The 19,663-nt window shown below is 40.5% G+C and overlaps 2 protein-coding genes across 3 annotated transcripts in view; one reads left to right on the top strand and one right to left on the bottom strand.

The window, feature by feature from the left end:
• Window positions 1–556: 556 nt before the first annotated feature.
• Window positions 557–10,434, bottom strand: UBA5 (ubiquitin like modifier activating enzyme 5). Of its 2 annotated transcripts, NM_001001765.2 has the most exons (12): window positions 10,274–10,434; window positions 9,334–9,379; window positions 9,132–9,221; window positions 7,967–8,076; window positions 7,438–7,524; window positions 7,058–7,142; window positions 6,098–6,202; window positions 5,753–5,880; window positions 4,727–4,862; window positions 4,091–4,166; window positions 3,528–3,634; window positions 557–2,953 (listed from the first exon to the last, which is right to left on the bottom strand). In NM_001001765.2, exons 1-12 carry the CDS (start codon window positions 10,417–10,419, stop codon window positions 2,870–2,872), a joined length of 1,200 nt encoding a protein of 399 aa, NP_001001765.2. In that variant the 5' UTR covers window positions 10,420–10,434; the 3' UTR covers window positions 557–2,869. The 2 variants fall into 2 exon arrangements, with proteins under 2 accessions (NP_001001765.2, XP_025002851.1); XM_025147083.3 differs by lacking the exons at window positions 9,334–9,379; window positions 10,274–10,434 and having other exon boundaries at window positions 9,137–9,192.
• Window positions 10,435–10,868: 434 nt separating this feature from the next.
• The window catches only part of ACAD11 (acyl-CoA dehydrogenase family member 11), a 28,113-nt gene continuing 19,318 nt past the window's right edge, over window positions 10,869–19,663 (top strand). Inside the window, exons 1-10 of the mRNA NM_001396899.1 lie at window positions 10,869–11,066; window positions 13,022–13,121; window positions 13,378–13,503; window positions 14,617–14,778; window positions 14,991–15,155; window positions 16,793–16,940; window positions 17,497–17,618; window positions 18,321–18,427; window positions 18,563–18,686; window positions 19,373–19,450. Coding sequence (NP_001383828.1) covers window positions 10,930–11,066; window positions 13,022–13,121; window positions 13,378–13,503; window positions 14,617–14,778; window positions 14,991–15,155; window positions 16,793–16,940; window positions 17,497–17,618; window positions 18,321–18,427; window positions 18,563–18,686; window positions 19,373–19,450 — 1,269 coding nt within the window. The 5' untranslated portion in view covers window positions 10,869–10,929. The remainder of the gene's footprint in view (window positions 11,067–13,021; window positions 13,122–13,377; window positions 13,504–14,616; window positions 14,779–14,990; window positions 15,156–16,792; window positions 16,941–17,496; window positions 17,619–18,320; window positions 18,428–18,562; window positions 18,687–19,372; window positions 19,451–19,663) is intronic.

Below are 19,663 nucleotides of genomic sequence, written 5' to 3'. Positions count from 1 at the left end.
CAACTTCTATTTGTTTCTGCTACCTACTTTACTTTTCTAAGGTGTGATAATACCCTTCTGTAAAGCCCATAGTATGAATTAACAGAGGTCTGAGCTAGCTTATTAACTCTGTTCTGATTTTAACATGCAGAGTGAAATATCTTGCTTTGTTTCCTTAGCACTTCTAGTTTAAATAGGAAACTGCTTTGTAGACCTCCCTTATCCAACTTTCCTCACTTAATGACTTCTAGTTCTGAATTATTACTGTTCTTCCTTCGAGTGACTTCCCTCCCTCTTTCTTTATCACTCACATAGCTACTTCTGGAAGAAAAAAAATCAGGCCCTAGAAGTAGCAGATCTTGATCATCTATGGTCCAGTTAGCAGAGATAGTGAAGAAACAGTAAGCTTTTTCTATCAACCCAAAGAAAAATGTTAACAGAAAGCGTAATGGGACCGTGATTAACAGTGGTGAGTCTTGTAGGCATTGTGTTGGCCACAAGCTTTGCAGCTATGGTCAAAACGTTCTTGAGACCAGTTATGCATTAAAAAAATAAACAAACCCAAGCAAGTTGTAAATCCAGTGTAAGCCAAATTTTGAAATTTATTTAATACTTCTTTTATAGAGTTTCACTTCAGAAAAGAAAGTCTTCAGTTTCAATGGAGATTTAATTGTACGGACAGAATATCAACATTTCAGTAACATTCATGATACACAGTAAAAACAGAGATCTTTGTTTATAAGAATGTCAACAAACAAAGCCAGACTAAAACACTGCAATATGTCTGTTATTTCATAGCAAAAGAAGTAATAGATTTTCCATTAGGTTTTATGGTTGGAATATATTATACTTGTAAATATCTTTCTAACTGGAAAAAAGATTCTTAAAGCTGCTTTTTGTTTTTGTCCTGATGCTGCTTATTTTTAAATAATTTTAACTAGTGAAACAACCAACCTTCTTCAGATATTTTCTACTTCAAATTCTTCCCATATGTGCCGTCGGACATCTGAAAGTAACACAGAAGCATTTGCACTTTGAAAGCGCACAAACAAAAAGGTAGGAATTTGCTCATAGAAGTACATATGCAGTACAGTGGTAAAGAGTTACCTCCCATAAAGCTGTCAATCATGTGACAGCAGTCCTGTCAGCCAAACAGTTAAGAGTCCAGTTTAACTAAACTTGTAGCAGTGAGAGAACCGTTTTCCTCAATCTCCTGAGTCGTGCGTGCCTCACTTGTACTGTTCCCAACAGAAAGGTAAAGCATCTCACATAGGAACACAACACAAATTAACACGTAGATCACGCTAACATAGACTTAATGGCACTGATTCAGGTTTGTACCTTTATGATCTCCATATTTCCCTTTCTTCTTTACAATTTATTTCTTAACTGTTTTCTCCAAAGCTGAACTCAATCTAAAATCATCTTCAATTTTATAGAATACCACACCCCTCCCCCAGAAAAAACCCTCACTAACTTCCAATGTGCTTTTTATATAAACAATATAGTCTTGTGTTAGCTGTGGAGAAAACACATTTTGAAGCTCACAGTCATTCCTCTGAAATCAGAAACAACTTTGCATGCAAGCTACCCTAAGAGACAGAAGCACCTCCAAAATATTACTCTCTTTTTACCTGCTGCTCAGATACAGCTGCTAATGCATACTGGCAGATTCTATCTTAGCTACACGGTGCTGCAGAAATATTTTTGGATAGCCTAAGTTAGAAGTATTTGCATTACTGGAGATACTAAAATTTACATTCTTTTAAGCCAAATCTAAGTAGTAATAAAGTTCTGGATCAGACATCCATAATTGAAATACCTGAAATTGGTACTTCCAGGTTTGTAGGGTACTGGCACTACATAATGCGTATGTTTACAGGTCAGCATAACACATGATAATTTAGAAGTAAATACCTCTGCCTTAACATTATTTACAGGACAAATACAATAGTTCAGCCACTCAACTTAGATATTTGCAACACTAAACCTTTAGAGCATCTGATTTTTAGAAGCCTTCCTATACAAACATACATTAAGTACATTAAATAGCCCATATGATGGGGACAGTTTAGAAATCAGTTAAAAGAGTTTGATTTTCAGAGGGAGAAAACTCTCCTGTGCATCCCAGTGTTACTGCTGATTCTTATGGATTTTGCCATGGAAAGCACCCACCTGCTGAAGTGATGACATGCCAATATGCAGCCTGCTAGCCTAATTACCTGCTAATAAAAGCCTAATATGGGTCTTCATAATCAAAGCATTATCACATACAGGCAACTAATTATGAACAAGCAGTAGTAAAGAAATGAAAAAAAAAAACCAACCATAGAAGTTAAATATCTACATATATCCATACCGGGAATATTTAAGGCTGATAAGAAGGCTGAAATGTTACATTTACTCACTGAAAATACATACAACATAATCCATGCCAAGACTTTAAACAGACTCCAGTAAATAACCTAGTTCAAGTGCAAGGAATATCAGAAACAGCAATGAGTGAGGCACTGTCAGCTGCCCTTGACCTATCCTGTACACTCCAGCCAGCAGATTTCATCTTTCATTTGTCCCATGCTATATTTTCATAACCTGATACTGCATATCACGTGCTATGCATACTTTTTTTTTTTAGTTCATCCATCTCTTTTAATTTTCCATTGATTATCTGGACCCCAGCAATGCTGAAAAATTAAAACTTACAGTAGTGCATGTTAAAACCATGAAAAGACAACAAAATATAAACAAGGGTAAGTCTGTCTACTTCCCACCTATGTAACAGTTCAATTTCATTAGATATGTAAAGATGAGCTTCAGTGGAGGGAAGAAAAGTCTACTCAAAATGTGATGTCAATCCAAACTCCTGTACTTGTCCTTAGTATTTGTTTTGCTACAAGTTGCGCATTTTGGCCATGAGATCTTCCAGGCTTTCTTCAGACTCAGCCACTGTTTCTTCAGCTGTCAGATTCTCTTCCTAGTAGCAAAGGAAGAAAAGGTCAGCAACAGAAGCAGCACACTAAAAGATCTCCACAAACAAGCTGTATTGCAGTTACGTCACGCTTTCCCAGAACCAAGCACTCCATCACAAGATGAGGGTCAACTCAGCACACTGGTTGAGAAATTGCAAACTCTGTTCTGACTGAAGTTTGAAAGTTCTGCTTGCAAAACATACACATTCCGTGTTCCCCAAGTATACCAACTGCACTTTGACAATGCTGACTTCTACAAAGATGGCAAAAATATCACTCACAAAAAGAGCAGTTGAGAAATTTGCATTTCTTTGCCTTCTCACCCCAAGAAATACATTTACTCCTATCATTTCAAAGCTACATTCACACTAACGTCCACATTTAATGGAATATATTTCATGGAAACACGGAACCATAGAAGACACCAGCTGAATGTACTGAGCTTCAGTTTTACTGGACTTGTTTAAGATGATACTTTATTTTAAAGTTTGAAGGGTAACCAAAGTAGCTAACCTTACACATATAATCTATAACATTTATTTTAAAAACCAGTGTCATTGTAAATAATGACCATATTACCTTGTTTGGGATAGTATATGCTACAGTAATTCCGACAGGAAGATCAGGTACCGGACCAGAAGCAGCCTTCAGTTCATCTTCTGTAGTTTCTGATACTAATTCGATGCCTTTGCATTAAAAGGAATAGAGAACTCCATGAAAAGTTAGAAGAGTTCTTTAATTGCTACATTATAGCAAGAACAAAATCGCAGCTAAATTTTGTTTCTATTTCAGAAAATTAAAGCAGAAAGACCTTCAATTTCAACTGCTTCATTAACAATACTACATTTTTCCCTTTACGATATATGAAATGCTTCCAGACATATAACTTTCAGATGAGAATAACCGAGTACTTTATTTAAACATTGCTAAGCTTTCAAACCTACAACGTGCTCATTATATTAAAACTACATCAAATTGTTTTGGTATTACTGTCAAAACCTGTGAAAAAACCAGCAGCAATTACACAATGTAAGTTACAACCAATAGGGTGCATGAGAAGTCCATGCTCCCTCACCCAAAACAAAGAATTGAAATGCAGCTCCCAGGATCACGCTTCACTTAATCATTGGCTGATTACTTACCCCAGTCATTGTCTTCATGCACTATTTCTTCTTCCTGATGAATTTCTTCTTGTTTTGGTTGTGCAGCTTCTTTTATCTGAAGGAAAAAAATGAAGACATCATAGTATATGTAGCAGTTCAGCTTTCAACAGCAAGGAAGACCGAATGTAGCATTTATGCTTATTTTAAGATACACAGTCACTATTTTGAACCTTGTTTAGGCATAAGAAGACAGAATAACTGCAAATTTCAAAAAGTTCATTAACACTCAATAACATCACTGCCAGAAAGGCTGAGCATGTTCATAGAATCATGTAGCTCAAAAGAAGGAACCTTGAAGACCATCTGATTCCAACCTCCTGCTGTGGGCAGGGACACCTGCCTTCAGACCAGGTTGTCCAAAGCCCGCTCCAGCATCCTTAGTTTCTGTGGGCAGCCTGTGCCAGTGCCTCACCATTCTCCAAGTAAAGAACTTCTTCCTTATATATCATCTAAACCTACCCCTTTAAGTTTAAAGCCATTATTCCTTGTCCTATCACCATACTCCCTGAAAGTCCCTCCTCAGCTTTTTTTTCAGGCCCCCCACAGATCCAGGAAAGCATCTGTAAGTTCTCCCCAGAGCCTTCTCTTCTCCAGGCCAAACAACCCCAATTTTACCTTATAATTTTCTTGCTGTTTCCTGCAATTTTGATCACTACATTGTGGATTTGGCTTCATAGCCATAGTTGGAAAGAAATCCTGCATCGCGTTGTAGCCAAGATAGTAACTCACAGTACCAAAATTTAAAAGATACCTGGAAACACGAACAGAGAAAGCAGATCTTTAAACACAAGTACAAACCTGACAAAGAACTTTTAGAATACTCTTTCGTACCAGTGACCAGGAAAGCTGTAGTTGTCTTAAAATACCTGTAGTCACCTGATAACAACAGAGGTACATCAACATAAAGGCTGGTACTCGTTGTGCATGAGCTAGTGTCCCAGAAAAAGATGTGTTTAGAATAATAGGTAGGCAGTTCTTCCCTGTGCCCTAATCCATTGCTTAAAAGACACAGGTGCCATGTATTTCAAAGGGAGAATTTTCAACAGGAATCAGAAGCAGTTTAATCATCTTTACATAGGGCCACACTTGCAATGAGAACAGTGATTTAAATTAAGAAGCAATATTTGCACTCTTCATTAAAGAAGAACACCTGTTGGTATACAGTTCTGTACAATACCTCTCACTGTGCAGCTGAAAAATGGAGCTTCCCTGTTGGCAAGTACAATTGCAAACATGTTTTATTCTTCGTAAGTAAAATTTTCTGGACAACTGATAAAAGCAAGCTATGGCTAAAAGTTGTCTAAATAAAGTCTTATTCTCAAAGTATAAATGTGATTAAAGACTTAAATTCCAATAATGTCAAGTTCCAAAAACATGTGCATAGAGTAACAGAAATCGTTGGGGAAAAAATGAAGACTTTTCCTCGCCCTGAGATGTTATATTAAAGAGAGCAGCTACAAAATAAAGACACCAGCAATTCAAGCAGCGTTTATACCAGCCCTGTCTGATGGTGCCAATACCTTCAGTAAATAAGTCATTAATATAGAAAAAGAACCAAATTCATCATTATCCAAGAAGCCTGAAGGAACTGTTGTCTTATGGTGCTGCTGTAAGTTGCCTAGCAGCAACTCAAACACTTACTTCAGAACATTCTGTACGAGAATTCCAGCCACAACCCCCATGGTTGTTGGAAGACTAGCTGCACAAACTCCTTCTCGTTTTAATGTCTTCTCATCAATATTTGCAGCAACCACAAGTGGAGGAGCACACTGAAGGGAAATAAAGAAATTCAGTTTAAACAAAATGCATTAAAGAAAAAAAAAGAAAACAAAAACCAACAAAACCAAACCAACAACCACGTCTCACACACCATTTTAAGCTACTCCATTATCCGTGCAAGGATTACATTCATTGGACAGCTGATCTTCATACTCCCAGTCCCATTTCAAAAGACAGAAACCAGCAATTCCTCTGAGCACCACATACCGCAAAACAAGCAGATTCACCAGGAATGATCAGCTGGATGTGTCCCGACACTGCATTTTCACTCACTCCGGACTCCATCCAGATTTGTCCAAGCTCATTGCAGGCCTTAGAAACACAGAAACAACACACATCAGCACTGCAGAAGTTTAATGAAAAAAAAAAGTTGTAAATTGAGAAGGTATAAACATTTTGACCTTCGTGCTTTAACACAGAAAGGATACAATCAGACAGAAGATGAAAAGGTAAAATAGAAATCCTTTATCAGAGTCAAATGACAAATCAAAGGATAAACTAAATTCCTTCTTGATGTGCCTTTGTGAGTTCCTGAGGACCTGAGTGCTTTGAACAGATACAGGCATTAGTGATCCAGTTACTACAGATCCACACTACAGGATCTAATCGCAAAAACTACTTCTGAAGTGTTTTTTATTCCTATGCTTTTAGAGGTACAGATCCAGAGTATCTGTGTACACTCAGTGCATACAATCTGCAGATTAAGCTAGCTGTAGGATAACAGAAACCATGCATTTGGCATTCACCCTGCATTGACGGCTAACTATAAAGCAAAACAGGATGATTAGGTTTACAGCTTTAAGACATTTTTAGTCTACAAAAAGCTGTATACAATTTGATACACCATATTAGGAAGTTTGTAAAATTTAACCTACAAAGATTTGACAGTACCTTTCTATAAACAAGATAATTTGGAAATACAGAAAGCACTTACAACACAGCTCTTCTACTAACCATAAGCTGCTAGTAACTTAAAAGACTTTGCTTATATTTACACAAAATACATCTTAGAAGAGCTGGGTAAAATATCAGATTCTGTTTCCTTAAATTAAGGAGGAACTTACTTGGAAGACTCTTGAAGTCCCTATCTTTTCTGTAGTCCCCACAATTCCTATCAGTACTTATAAAAGAAAATTGACCTCCATGAACCCACGCCTATGGTCTTACCGTGTTAATTGCCATGCGAGCTTCAAAGTTGTCCACACAGCTTAGAACAAGATCAACAGGCTTCCCTTCCTCTAGCGCACCATTACTGAAACAAGTATCACAAGTCTGCATGAAACTGCTGGCAGAATGTAATACCAGCATAGTAATCAATGTATTCCTTTACAGTACAGAGGCACAGGGGAAGTATACTTCTAACAAAACTTGTGCAAATACCGAACAAGGTACAACTAGCAGCTTAACTCTGCAGTAGGAATAGCAACACACTGAAGCTGGTACTTAAATATAAGGACATTTTATATTAATATATTAATTTTTACGTGGTATACACTCATAATAAGGTATATCAGGAAAAACAGTATCTATTACAATATATTTCTTACCTTATTCTATCCATGAAATGTTCAAAATTGTCCAGCGTCGTGATGTTGTAGTTGTGTACTTCAAACTGCACATCAGGATTAATATTTCTTAATGAAGAAATAAAATAAGGCAATGTTAATAAAGATGGTAACTTGCACTTCACCCCCTAACTTCACAAGTACTGCTACAGTCTTCAGCTTCCATTCTGAAGGCTAGAATACAGCCATAGTTACAAAAAAATACAAATTAGATAAAGAGACCCTCCTCCCACCCTCCTGAACAAAAGAAAACAAACAACCTAGATATTCAAATGTAATAATTTATATTAAACTTCTAAGCAAAATTAGCTATATGTAGAAAGTTGATTCACTTTAAGGTTCTGGGCAGGATAAAAACGTCCTTAAAATATTAGCCATTCCCCCAACTCTTTTATTCTCAAGTTCCCACACTAGACCATGCTACTTTGTAAGTGATTAAGTGTGAAACAGTGGTTTGCTGTAGTAGCATCCTGGATAGATACCGTTAGATATCCACTTCTGTAAGTCGTACCTCAAGGTATGCTCTGCTGCTTGCACTTTACTTAATCCAGCTTGATGAGGTTGGAAGAAGAGTCTGTTCATGTTTGCCAGTTCCACTTTGTCATAATCAAACAGAAGAAGCTACAATAGAGATTGTATTCACATATGTGATCCTCCAAATACTCCATACACAGAGCTCTAGAACAGGCCATTTTAAACAGCTGCTGTTTAAATAAATACATAAATAAGCAATCTGTTTGCCTGGTCTAAACTAAATATATTTGAGAGATTATTTACATGGACCCTATCAACTCTGTTCTCACTTTCCTACTTGCCATTTTGGCATTAACTAGAATATGTCATTTCTTTCACTTGTGTCTTGGCATGTAGTTCTTTATGAACAATTAACTTAAAGTGCCTACAGAATACTCATATATGTTGACTGATACGAATTTTGAATCAATAAATTATTGAACATAAGGAACATCCTTCCTAGGTACAGGATGCTGGTCTACAGGAATTGTTCCTGCAGAGGAAGGGGGAATATACTTTGTAATGAAAAAATTGCATCATCTCTGTATTAAGAAAATTCTAAAGTTCCAAGAATAAATGGTGAGATTTTGCCTGGAATTATCAACACCTATGCCATTCCCCAAATTCCTCCTTTTAAGGAACAAGCTGTTACATTAACTCTATAGCTTCTTGCTATCTCTACACACATCAGTTATTTCTAACTGCTGCTAAATGTTTAGCTGTATCACATGACAAACTAATTTTTGTGGTAAAAATACATTTGACATCTGCTGACATAAGACATAATGTTAAGATCTTAAGTCATGAGACCTAATCTCAAGACATAAGACTTAATGTTCCATGTGAGCTACCCCCTTCTCCTTTCTTTGTTTTCCTCTTGCAATTATCTGGTACAATGATTAGACAGATGGACTTGTGTAAGAGTGCAGAGAACACAAGAATCGAACAGTTCACATGATACAGGGCTAAGCCTGAACTAAATAAATTTTATTAGTGTTAAGAAAAATGCAGACTTAATACTCTTCGTTTATTTTACTTAAACGCCACTCATCAGTGCTTTCTTCACAGTACTTTTACTTGGGCAAAATCAATGGAGGAATACCAAATCTAACTATTCATAAAGAGGACCAGTCTATGAAGAAGTACAAGAAAACTCATATTACCTTACCGATGCCACACCTTGTCAACATCTCAGCAGTCACACTTCCCACTCCACCCACGCCTACTATTGCAACTGTGAAAGTACGGATTTTCTGTGGAAAGAAATAAGACACAGATCAGTGCATCAACACCGATCTGTGTGGGGCCAGGGAGAGTGGGGAGAGGTGGAAATACAAAGCTGTCTTAATGCAGACACATACTCACCTCGTAGTCTTTGACAATTCCCATCCTTTTTAATGCCATCAAGCGACTACAAAGAAAAACAGCATCATTATAAACAAAATGCTCTCTATTTCTAGTGGAAACTCTGCTTTTCAGATATCCAAAATTGCAAACTACCTTTGCTTTAAAAGTAGGCAGCCCAGCACTAAACTCAGCGCTGCTGTTTTCAGTACAGCTGTGACTGCCACTGGATATAGTCTAATGGGCACACCTAAAGTTATCCTATGGGTAAAAGCAAGAAAGTGCTGATCCTGCAGAATTCACATGCTTATTCTGTTGGTATAAGTAACACCAGTGAGTTCAGAAGGACCTATGGCTACTTCAGGAAATGGATCCCAGATTTAGAGAAAGCAAGCCTACGCTTTTTTCTTCAGTGAACCAGCGTTCAACAAGGTCAAACCCAAGGTGCGATCGCAGATGCCTGTACAGACTGGGTGAAGGTTGTAAGTGAGAGCTGCCCTGTGGAGGACTTAGGAGAACAAAAAGTTGGACATGAGCCAGTAGCGTGTTCTTGCAGCCCAGAAGGCCAACAGTACTCGGGACAGCATCAACAGAGGGGAGGCCAGCAGGGAGAGGAAGGTGATTGTCCCCCCTCTGCTCTGCCCTCATGAGGAGTCCCCCATCTGGAGTACTGTGGCCAGACCTCAGAGGGCAGTGAGGCCCTGGCACAGCTGCCCAGAGAAGCTGTGGTGCCCCATCTCTGGAGGCACTCAAGGCCAGGTTGGATGGGGCCCTGGGCAGCCTGAGCTGGTGGGTGGCAGCCCTGCCCACGGCAGGGGGTTGGGGCTGGGTGCGCTTTAAGGTCCCTTCTAACGCGAACCATTCCGCGATTCTACGATACGCCAGCAGGTCGGTGACGACTTACACCGTTTTCTGACCAACCTCATTTCTTCCCTCCCTCTGCATTCTCCCCACTCCGCACCTGTAGGGGTTGGAGTCCGTCACCTCCGGGCTCATGGTCTCGATGCGGGCCCGCGCCGACGCCCGCCCGCCCCGGGCCAGCTCCAGCTCCCGCTCCAGCTCCCGCACGCGGCGCTCCAGCAGCTCCACCCGCCCTCCCTCCGCCATGGCAGCGACACGTCTGCTCTCGGCCGCGGCTTCCGGGAACGCCACGGAACCGTCCGCCGCTCCCGCCGCCTCAGCGAGCGTTCCCATCGCGGGCTGAGCGCCCGCCTCGCGGCAGCGAATGAGCTCCGGCGGGGCTGACAGCACGAAGCAGCCTCACCAGTCCCACGCGGCACCGTAATCGTGCTCTGCGATCCGCTTTCCTCCGAGAGGAGCCGGCCGGCACCGAGAGCCGATGAACAGAAGACCGCTTTCAGCGTTGGACCAAGCAACCTCCTGTTGCCGCAGCAACACCGGAAAGGGCGGCTCCATAAGGGCACAGTGGGCGGGCGCGGGGCGGTTGCGCAGAGAGCGTATCGCTTGCGGTGGGCGGATCCGCAAGAAGCGTAGCACCGCCTTGGGTGGGTGCGCGGCCGCTGCGTAGGGAGTATATCGCTGCGGTGGGCGGCTCCGTAGAGGACGTAGCGCTACCGTAGGCGGGTGCGCTCTGTACGCCGTCGGCGCAGCGCGGGGATGGCTGTGGAGCCGGGCACCAGCGAGGTGCGGCGGCAGCACCGCTTCGACCAGGGCAGCCTAGAGCGGTACCTGTGCCGCTGCCTGCCCGGCTTCCCCCAGCAGCCCGCGGGGGCTCTGTCCGTCAGGCAGTACAGGTGAGGGGGGCCGATCGCAGGCCTTCGGTGGTCGTGCGGTGCGCCGACCCGCGGTGCCCGGCTGAGGGGTGGGGAGGGCGGCCCGGAGCCAGCGGTGTGTGGCGGCAGTGCTTCCCGGCGGGCGGCCTCCCTGCCCGCCCGAGCAGTTCACTTCGGGAAGGCCAGGTTTGTTGCGGGGACCTTTCGCCCAGATGCAACAGCCGCCACAGCCCAGCGGTGTTGTGGACTTTCCTCCGAGTTCAGGGAACGCGTCTGACCCCTCTGCGGTGCGAAGTATGTGTTGTTCTGGTGTCCCTCACCTGCTGGTGAATCTGGTTGCTTTTTAAGTGCTCAACAAATAAAAACGTTCAGGAGCGTATTAGCGGCATGATAAATCGATTGTAAAGCCCTGGGCTTATAGCCAGGTAGGCAAAAGCTTGACACTGTGCTGAAAGCAGTGTGTTACAGCAGTGAGGGCCACTCTGTGGGCTCCAGAACTCAGTCAGAGCTCGTACTCTTAGTGATGTCTGCTATCACTAAGAAACAGTAGGCAATTTTTCATTGTCTTCTGATGCAGATGTAAAACGTCTATCAAATCCTCTGCTGTACCCCCGATCTTCATAGATGCTTCCATCCAAAAAGGTCCTCATGACCGCAGCTGACAAAAAATCTAAAAGACCTCTAGTATTTATGTTGTTACTCTTCTGTTTGTCTTGTTGTACCGAGAGGCTTCAGCCAATCCTAATCTCTTTTGTGCCAGGCAGAGTATGTCTGTGAGGTATGCCTCTTAAGCTGTACTACAGCCTACCCCCTATCTGGCCGAGGGAGAACAGGAATCATAGAATCATAGAATGATTTGGGCTGAAAGTGACCTTTATGATCATCTAGTTCCAACCACCCTGCTCCAGGCAGGGACACCTGTCCCACTAGACCAGGTTGCTTAAAGCCCCATCCAGCCTGGCCTTGAATGCTTCCAGGGAGGGGGCATCCACAGCCTCACTGGGCAACCTGTTCCAGTGTCTCACCACCCTCACAGTAAAGAATTTCGTCCAAATATCTAGTCTAAATCCACCCTCCTCCAGTTTATAGCCATTTCCCCTTGTCCTCTTGCTACACACCCTTATAAAAAGTCCCTCTCCGAAGGGAGGGAAGTGTCATGAGGAGCATGAAGGCAAATGTCTGCTTGATTTTGATTTTCCGGTATTTGTACAGTCTTTGATTGGACTAAGAACAGGTCTTAAAAATGATAAAGGATGAGGAGAGAATAACATGTAGGTGAACTCAAGTCCTTGAGGAAGGTGGCGATCAATGAACTTGATTGGGATATGACAGGCAGTGTGTCATGATGGGTTTAAGTAAGTTCTTCTCATATAGACATGTGGAGAAGCATGTCATTTTTAGGATTCTTTGTCACTGTAACATTTTTCCTTTAAAACGTAACAGTTGCTCTAGGCAGTCCTCTGAGAGTAGCTTATGTATGCAAATAGATGGCCAGGCCTGAGTACAAGAGGGTTTGGTACTAGGATTCATCAGTGGTTTAAAGAGCTTTCTCTCAGCTTACACTGTTTAAAATACAGCTCACTGAAGAAAAATATGGTTATGAGCTAGTGTGAATTTTGCTTGAAAACTCGATTGCTTTAATGATGTCTCTTTAGGGTGAAGAGGCGAATGCTATCCCCATTTCACAGGAGAACAAATTATCTTTGACTACTCTGCAGTGAAAAGATATGATGAAAAATGAAGAATGAAAAGACATTTTCATGTTAGGTGTAGCAATACAGCCTCTGACTCCCGATTTTGTAGGCTATCACTTGCATCTTTGTAAGACTATATTTGAAATGAAACTTGAAGGAAAACCCCTTTTCTGTGTCTTGCCATTTTGTTCAGGCCTTGTCACAATGAACTTTGCATCATTTCCATTAAAAGTCTGCAAATTTGCATCTACATAGTAAGTAATACAATCTTTCTCTTTGTAGCTCAGGACAGTCAAATCCAACCTTTTATCTTCAGAAGGGTGGGCAGGCCTATGTGCTCAGGAAGAAGCCCCACGGCCCCCTTTTACCAAATGCCCACAAGGTAGGTAACATTCCTCAGCAAGCTCTGAACACTTTGTATTGCAAGTGGACTAAGTTCTTCTTGTACATGATGATGCAGCCTATTTCAGTTAAAGGTGTCTAGAAGTGCAGTGAATTACTTGAATCATTTCCAGTTTTCTATACTGTACGCTTGATTAAACATGAAAGAGGATAGATTGTCATTAGCTGTACTCAGTAAGATAATGATTTATGTTTGGAAGCTTTTCACTGAACCGTATTTTCTGTGTCTTCTTCAGGTTGATAGAGAATATCATGTGCAGAAAGCCTTATTTTCAGCTGGATTTCCAGTCCCTGAACCCCTGTTGTACTGCAGTGATGTTTCTGTCATTGGAACAGAATTTTACGTGATGCAGCATGTGCAGGTTGGTCAGCCTATCTGACAGATTTCTTTCTTCTCCCCACTACAAGCAGATTTTAAGCTGTCTAGAACTTATTAGAGTCTTATTCAGTTTTTACTAAGCATTGAAGTTTGGTACATGCAGCTATGTACCAAGGCATACCAAGGCATATCAATAATCCAGTCATATTTTTAGGAAATATTAACTGTCAGAGATTTTTACTGATTTCAGGTTCTCCAGAGCTTATTTCCAGTTCTGCCAAAATATACAGCTCGTTATTTAACCTCTTCTCCTTTGTACTGTCAGAAGAATGTTGTGAAATGTCTATATATTGCTACTGTGAAAAGGGTACCCATAACTCAGCCATAACAGTCAGGCTCCAAAGTTGTTCTGGATTCTTGGAACAAGCAACCCATTTGTTACTGAAAGCAGTAATCTATGTATAGTCACCTTTTTCTTTAAAAGCAAGCAGGATTCCATCTCAAGTACTACCTTGAGAAAGAAGATAGCATAGCTGTGCCATCCATCACTCTAAGCATGCTGTGGCTGAGTTGATACTGTTTCTGTTGGACTTGGTTGAGTCTGAGTTTAAGTCTGCTGTACCGTTCTTTTGTTCTTGTGGGAGGAAGATTTGAGTTTAGGCCTCTTTCATCATACCCTCCTCTACGTGGCTGTGCTTGTTCGACAAGTTGTGATGTGTGCCAATACACAGTGCACGGTTTTGTGGAATTCAGATTGTATGGAGAGCTGAAGCCCTGAGAAATACAGCTGTGAAAATATCCAGTTGTCTCTTGAGTGTTCTGGGATACTTATTTATAGTCTGAAATTTGGGATCTGAGGAAGAGCATTCAAAGGATTTCTAATTGCATAAAACAATAGTGCATGCAAAAAAGAAAGGAAAGTGGGAAGATCGTGGGCTATGAGATAAGTGTATTTAATGTATTATGAAGGGTATTAAGGAAAAAAAAGAGTTATGCCCTTCATGTATCATGGGCAAAGAGTAAAACAAATGAGGAAGGAATTTTTTATGGTATAGGGAATATTGGTTCACTGCGTTTGTTTTAGCTACCGAAACATCTAACTTTACATCTCTTTGTGCCTACATCCCACCAAGTATCTGATTTACAATGTTTCTAGGGTCGCATCTTCCGAGATGCCTCACTGCCTGAGGTGGGCCCAGCGGAGCGTTCTGCTTTGTATCTTGCAATGATAGAAACTTTGGCTCAGTTGCACTCCTTTGACTTGCGGTCATTGGGTCTCCAAGGATATGGCAGAGGACCAGGATACTGCAGAAGACAGGTACAGCTCTTGGAAAAAATCTCTCATTTCGTCAGGTCTTTAATGGTTTGATTTACAAGCTGATCTGTTAATCTTAGATGACTTGTAGAAGTAACCATCGTATTTTAGCAATTCAATATCTTCAGTTAGTAAAGTATTAGTGCACAGTATGAGGTTACTGCTACGTTCCAAGTAAACTCTGTAGTGCTGTTAAAGTGTTTGTATTTTTTCAGGTATCAACTTGGAAAAGACAGTATGATGCAGCTGCTCATACAGATATTCCTGCCATGAATGAGCTAGCCAAGTGGTTAGCAAACAACTTACCACCTGATGATGATGAAGAAGCCCTAATTCATGGGGACTTTAGAATAGATAACATCATTTTTCACCCAACAGAGGTATTTGAAATGTTTGTACATTTTGTACATTGTGGTTCTCCATTATTGACTCTTTACAGGGGTAGATAATGGCAGGACAAGGGGAAATGGTTTTAAGTTGAGGGAGGGAAGACTTAGGTTGGATATCATGGGGAGGTTCTTTACAGAGAGAGTGCTGCGGTGCTGGAACAGGCTGCCCAGAGAGGTTGTGGATGCCACATCGCTGGAAGTGTTTAAGACCAGGTTGGATGGTGCCCTGGGCAGCCAGGTCTAATAAAATGTGGAGGTTGGTGGCCCTGTTTGTGGCGGAGGGGTTGGAGCTCCATGATCCTTGAGGTCCCTTCCAACCCAAGCCATTCTGTGATTTTGTTATTTGTTTGTACATGTTATGGGGGCATTCCCAAGGATGTTCCCAAGGATGGTTTGCTCTTTGTCACTGTACTTTCAGTATAGGGTCTCTTTTTGATGTTTGGTTATGAACAGGAGCAAAGCATCTGTATGTTCCTTATCAGTAAAATAGTTGCAGTAATATACTTCTGCTCATTTTTCTCATAGAACTGCTGGGATGTGAAATGATAAGCAATTTTTTGACAAAATCTATAGAATTTAACTTACAGTTGGGATTATAAAGATGGAATTCGAGTTTGCACTGCAGTGATAGTTGTAGTGTGGCTAGATATCAGAGTTGTGCCTGTGTGCATTCTTGGTCCACTTTGTCATCTGTTCCCTGGGTGGCCCAGAAGGCTCAGAAGAGTTTGCCTTGACACAAGGAGACTGAATTTCTGACCTTCTTCATGAAAAAGCCGCAGATCGCAGAGATTTGCACAGTTGTGTATAGATAAGCAGATAGATGCTGGTTGCGGGCTTAAATGTGGTGATTACTGGATTCTGTGCTCCAGAATTCAGTCCTGGGGACTCTCTCAGCAGTTCCTGCTGTATTTGAAAGAGTTGGCCAAACTGTGTAGAGATCATCTTAAAGAATCTGTTGAAACTGTACCTTTATATGCAGGAATGGTGGTGTAGGAAATTGGTTTTGTACATAATAACAGTAGGTTATGAGTAGGTTATGCATAGGCTGGAGGGGTTATGTGAGATAGCAGGCCAGCTAGGTTGTAAGAATTGATCAGAATGTTTCCTTGGGGAGTCTTCTCTGATCTAGCTGAACTCACTGTAGCAAGGACACTTGCAATGGAGTCTCGTGTCACCATCTGGATGGTGACTGACTAACTTGTTTAAGAAATTCAATTTTCTATGTAAGTTTTAATCGATGCAAAATGTAACAGTAAATTATGGTGTTTCTTAATGCATGCAACAGGATTGAAACAAAAAAAAAAGTCAACACCACAGTTCTTCAGAGCGTTTTATTGTGTAATTCTTTGACTAGAACAGTTTAGAAGTTTCTGACAGAAGGAATGTTACACAAAAATGTAGAGTTTGAAGGTGATTTTCAGTGGAAAAAGGTGTAGTTTTCTGCCACTACGTAAACGTTAATGTTTTGCAGATCCTTACATAGTGCTGAATGGAACTACTTTTGCTGTAGACAGCTACAGTGCATGTTTTTAATTTCAAAGCACTAAAGCTCCTGGATAATAAGTCCATTGTCCATCTGCAGGTCCTTCATTCTTATAATTCACGTGAGGTTTTTATTTTTATTTAAGGCTCGTGTTTTGGCAGTGCTGGACTGGGAACTTTCAACCACTGGTCATCCTTTAGCAGATTTAGCATATGCTACTCAGTTCTACTTTTGGCCTACATCTCTGAATGTCTTAGGCCAAGGATCTGTCTTCAATTTCAAAGGCACCATAGGTATGAAGTTATAATCGTTTTGTCAAACTGAATTCTATGGTTGATTTCTATTTGATAGATTACTATTATAAACAACAGTAAGAAGTTAACGAGTACATCATTTTGCAATTGGAAAAGAGCTTTTCTGTAGTTTTCGTCATTGTAGGAGATGTGCTGATAGTTTTATGGTAGTTCTGTTTTAGTAGGATCTGGGTTTGCCACAGTACATTAATTCTACAAAAGGTTATTTTGAACATTTCTTAGAGATAATGGGGGAAAGCTAAAATTTACATATGAATTGATAATGTTTATATAAACCCAAAACAAAATAAAACTGTGGTGCAATGGATTTCCTGACTGATGTGGAACTGGTGGGGGGTTTATGTGGAATTGTTGCAACACCTGTTTCCTTTTCACCCTCCATATCTGAGCACATGAGGAATGATATATTACGTTTTTCCTGTATTAACAAAATGACTCAAATATTTGAAGAATGAGATAAATCCTAGTAAAGGTTGAGCATTCTAAAATATTCTGTTGGTTTTGTTGTTGTTGTTTGTCTGTTTGTTTTTTGTAGAAAATCCCTCATTTGAAGAACTGATTTCTATTTACTGCCGCTGCCGGGGTATTAGCACTACAATCCCCAACTTGAATTTTTTTCTTGCTTTGTCATATTTTAAAATGGCAGGGATATCCCAGGTAATACTCACTTCTTCTGAAATGTCACATTTTTATTATATGTAGGCTGGTAATATTTTTCAAATGATGAAGTATTGTTGTACAGTAATGGGAAAGGTATTTCAGTTTGTCCCTTTAGAAGCAGTATCTTTTTAGATGCTTAAGACTGTGAACTCTGGGACAGAATTCTTGCTGCATGAGGTACGTAACATGAGATAGTCAGCCACCGTAGAACAGGAATATATTTTGTAGTTGCAGCCTAAGATAAGGTTACTAAATGTGTTGTAAGCTACCTGTTAGTAATTTGGAGTAAGAACGTATGTGCGTGTAGTAATTATTCACAACTATATTAATGTGTGCGTTACTGTCTGTTGGCTGGAGGGACAGAGTGGGTTTGCATATAGTATCCAATACAGGTACACTCATTTTGCTCTACTAAGTTTTATGATTTTCTTCAGGGTTTTTAACAGCTCGTCTGTCTTGGGTTGGTTTGGTTTTTTTTGTTCTTGTCCAACTCTCTCTATTCCTGTCTATTATATCAGAAATATACCAAAAGCAGCATCAACATAACCCAGTAAAATCCATCTGAGTGCTCTTTTTTTTTTTCTCCAATGAAGAACATGTATATTGAAGTGTAACTTCATAGTTGAAGAAATCACCAATCTAAAAGAGACGTTTTTAAGTACGCAATTATACCATTTATGCCTTTCTTTTTGGTTGTAGGGTGTATATGCTAGATATCTCATTGGAAATGCTTCTGCAGAGAATAGCCATGAATTTGCTAAGATGGTGAAGCCTTTGGCAGAAAAAGGCTTAGAGCTCTCAAAAAGGTAACATTGGTCTAAAACAACTGGTCAAAGGTGCAGCAAAACTTACAGCTTCACTTATTCAGATGTCTGTATAAGGCAGCTTATATCACTGTGAGGGAAAATCTGATCTTATTTATTGCACTGGATGTTCTTTAGGTTGTCTTTCAGCAGTGTACAACACAATACTTCTGGAGAGTTGTTCTATCAAAGTAGGAAAGGCCAAGAAGTGCTGCTGAAGGTAAAGCAGTTCATGAAGCAGCATGTATATCCAGCTGAGAAGGTAAAAGCATTTTGTAAACCTATTTATAAATGAGCATTCTCTGAGCAGAGGTTATAAAAATGTAAAACCACGTTGAAGTCATGTCCTCCTGTATTTTATTTTTTCTTTCAAGAGTAGCCTTGTTTTTCATGCCGTGATGTTTGTGGTATTGCAGAACATTAATAGAAATCGTTATTATCAGTGTGATTTTTTTGCAGATTTAAAGTGTTATATGCATTGAAAAGTGACTTTTACAACTTTCTTGCTTTTTAAAGTTTAAGAAGTACTTAAAAACCAACAAAACCAAAGTCATTTTTAAAGGTATTGTATGAAATACCTTTAACAAAAACCCTGAAGTCTTGCATTCTCATGCAGGGATGCGAATTTCAATAAGTAGCTTGTCACAGTGCGTTTATTGTCAGGAAACACTGACCTTCTGCTGTTGTCAGCACACTTTAAATGTCTTCAAACCATTTCCATGTATGAAAAAACGTACCGGTGATTGGGTTCACCTCCATGGTGCATCTTAAGTCTTGCAAAATGAAATGATTGCAATTAGTAAATTTTCTAATGAAACCAACTACATAACAAAAAGTTGTGCTGAGTATTTCATACTGGTGCATTGAGGCGTAGGGAAAGCATAAAAGTAAACATAATTTGTGTATGTTTTGGGTGTTGTTAATTTGAACAAACTTTATTTCTCTTAGGAAATAGCAGAATACTATGCTAAACATGGAAATACTGAGGAAAGATGGAAGAAACCACCAGTGCTTGAGAGGCTGAAGGTATGGGATGGTAAATATTCTTGAGCACTCTAGCAGTAAAAGGAACAGGCACTGACACAGACCTGAAGAGATGTTGGTGTATGCTGCTGGAGAACTTAGCCCATCTGTGTGGAAAGAAACAGTGAGGAAGTGAAAGGAAAAGAAGAAAGTGTGCAGAAGGAGTTGTGAGACACAAATGAGAGAGGGGAAAAGCAGACGTGAGTTCTGTGAGGT

Source organism: Gallus gallus, chromosome 2, assembly GCF_016699485.2.
Source record: "Gallus gallus isolate bGalGal1 chromosome 2, bGalGal1.mat.broiler.GRCg7b, whole genome shotgun sequence".
Classification (NCBI taxonomy): Eukaryota; Metazoa; Chordata; class Aves; order Galliformes; family Phasianidae; genus Gallus; species Gallus gallus.
The sequence above is the reverse complement of the archived record's forward strand: the minus strand, read 5'-3'. Positions and strand labels throughout refer to the sequence as shown.

Excerpts from the sequence above, each read along its gene's own strand:
- UBA5 (NM_001001765.2), bottom strand. The coding sequence starts at position 10,419 with ATGGCGGAGGGAGGGCGGGTGGAGCTGCTGGAGCGCCGCGTGCGGGAG. Across the intron at positions 6,203-7,057 it reads CTCGCATGGCAATTAACACG|GCCTGCAATGAGCTTGGACA; the intron begins GTAAGACCATAG and ends TGTGTTTCTAAG. Across the intron at positions 3,635-4,090 it reads GCATGAAGACAATGACTGGG|GCATCGAATTAGTATCAGAA; the intron begins GTAAGTAATCAG and ends TTTAATGCAAAG.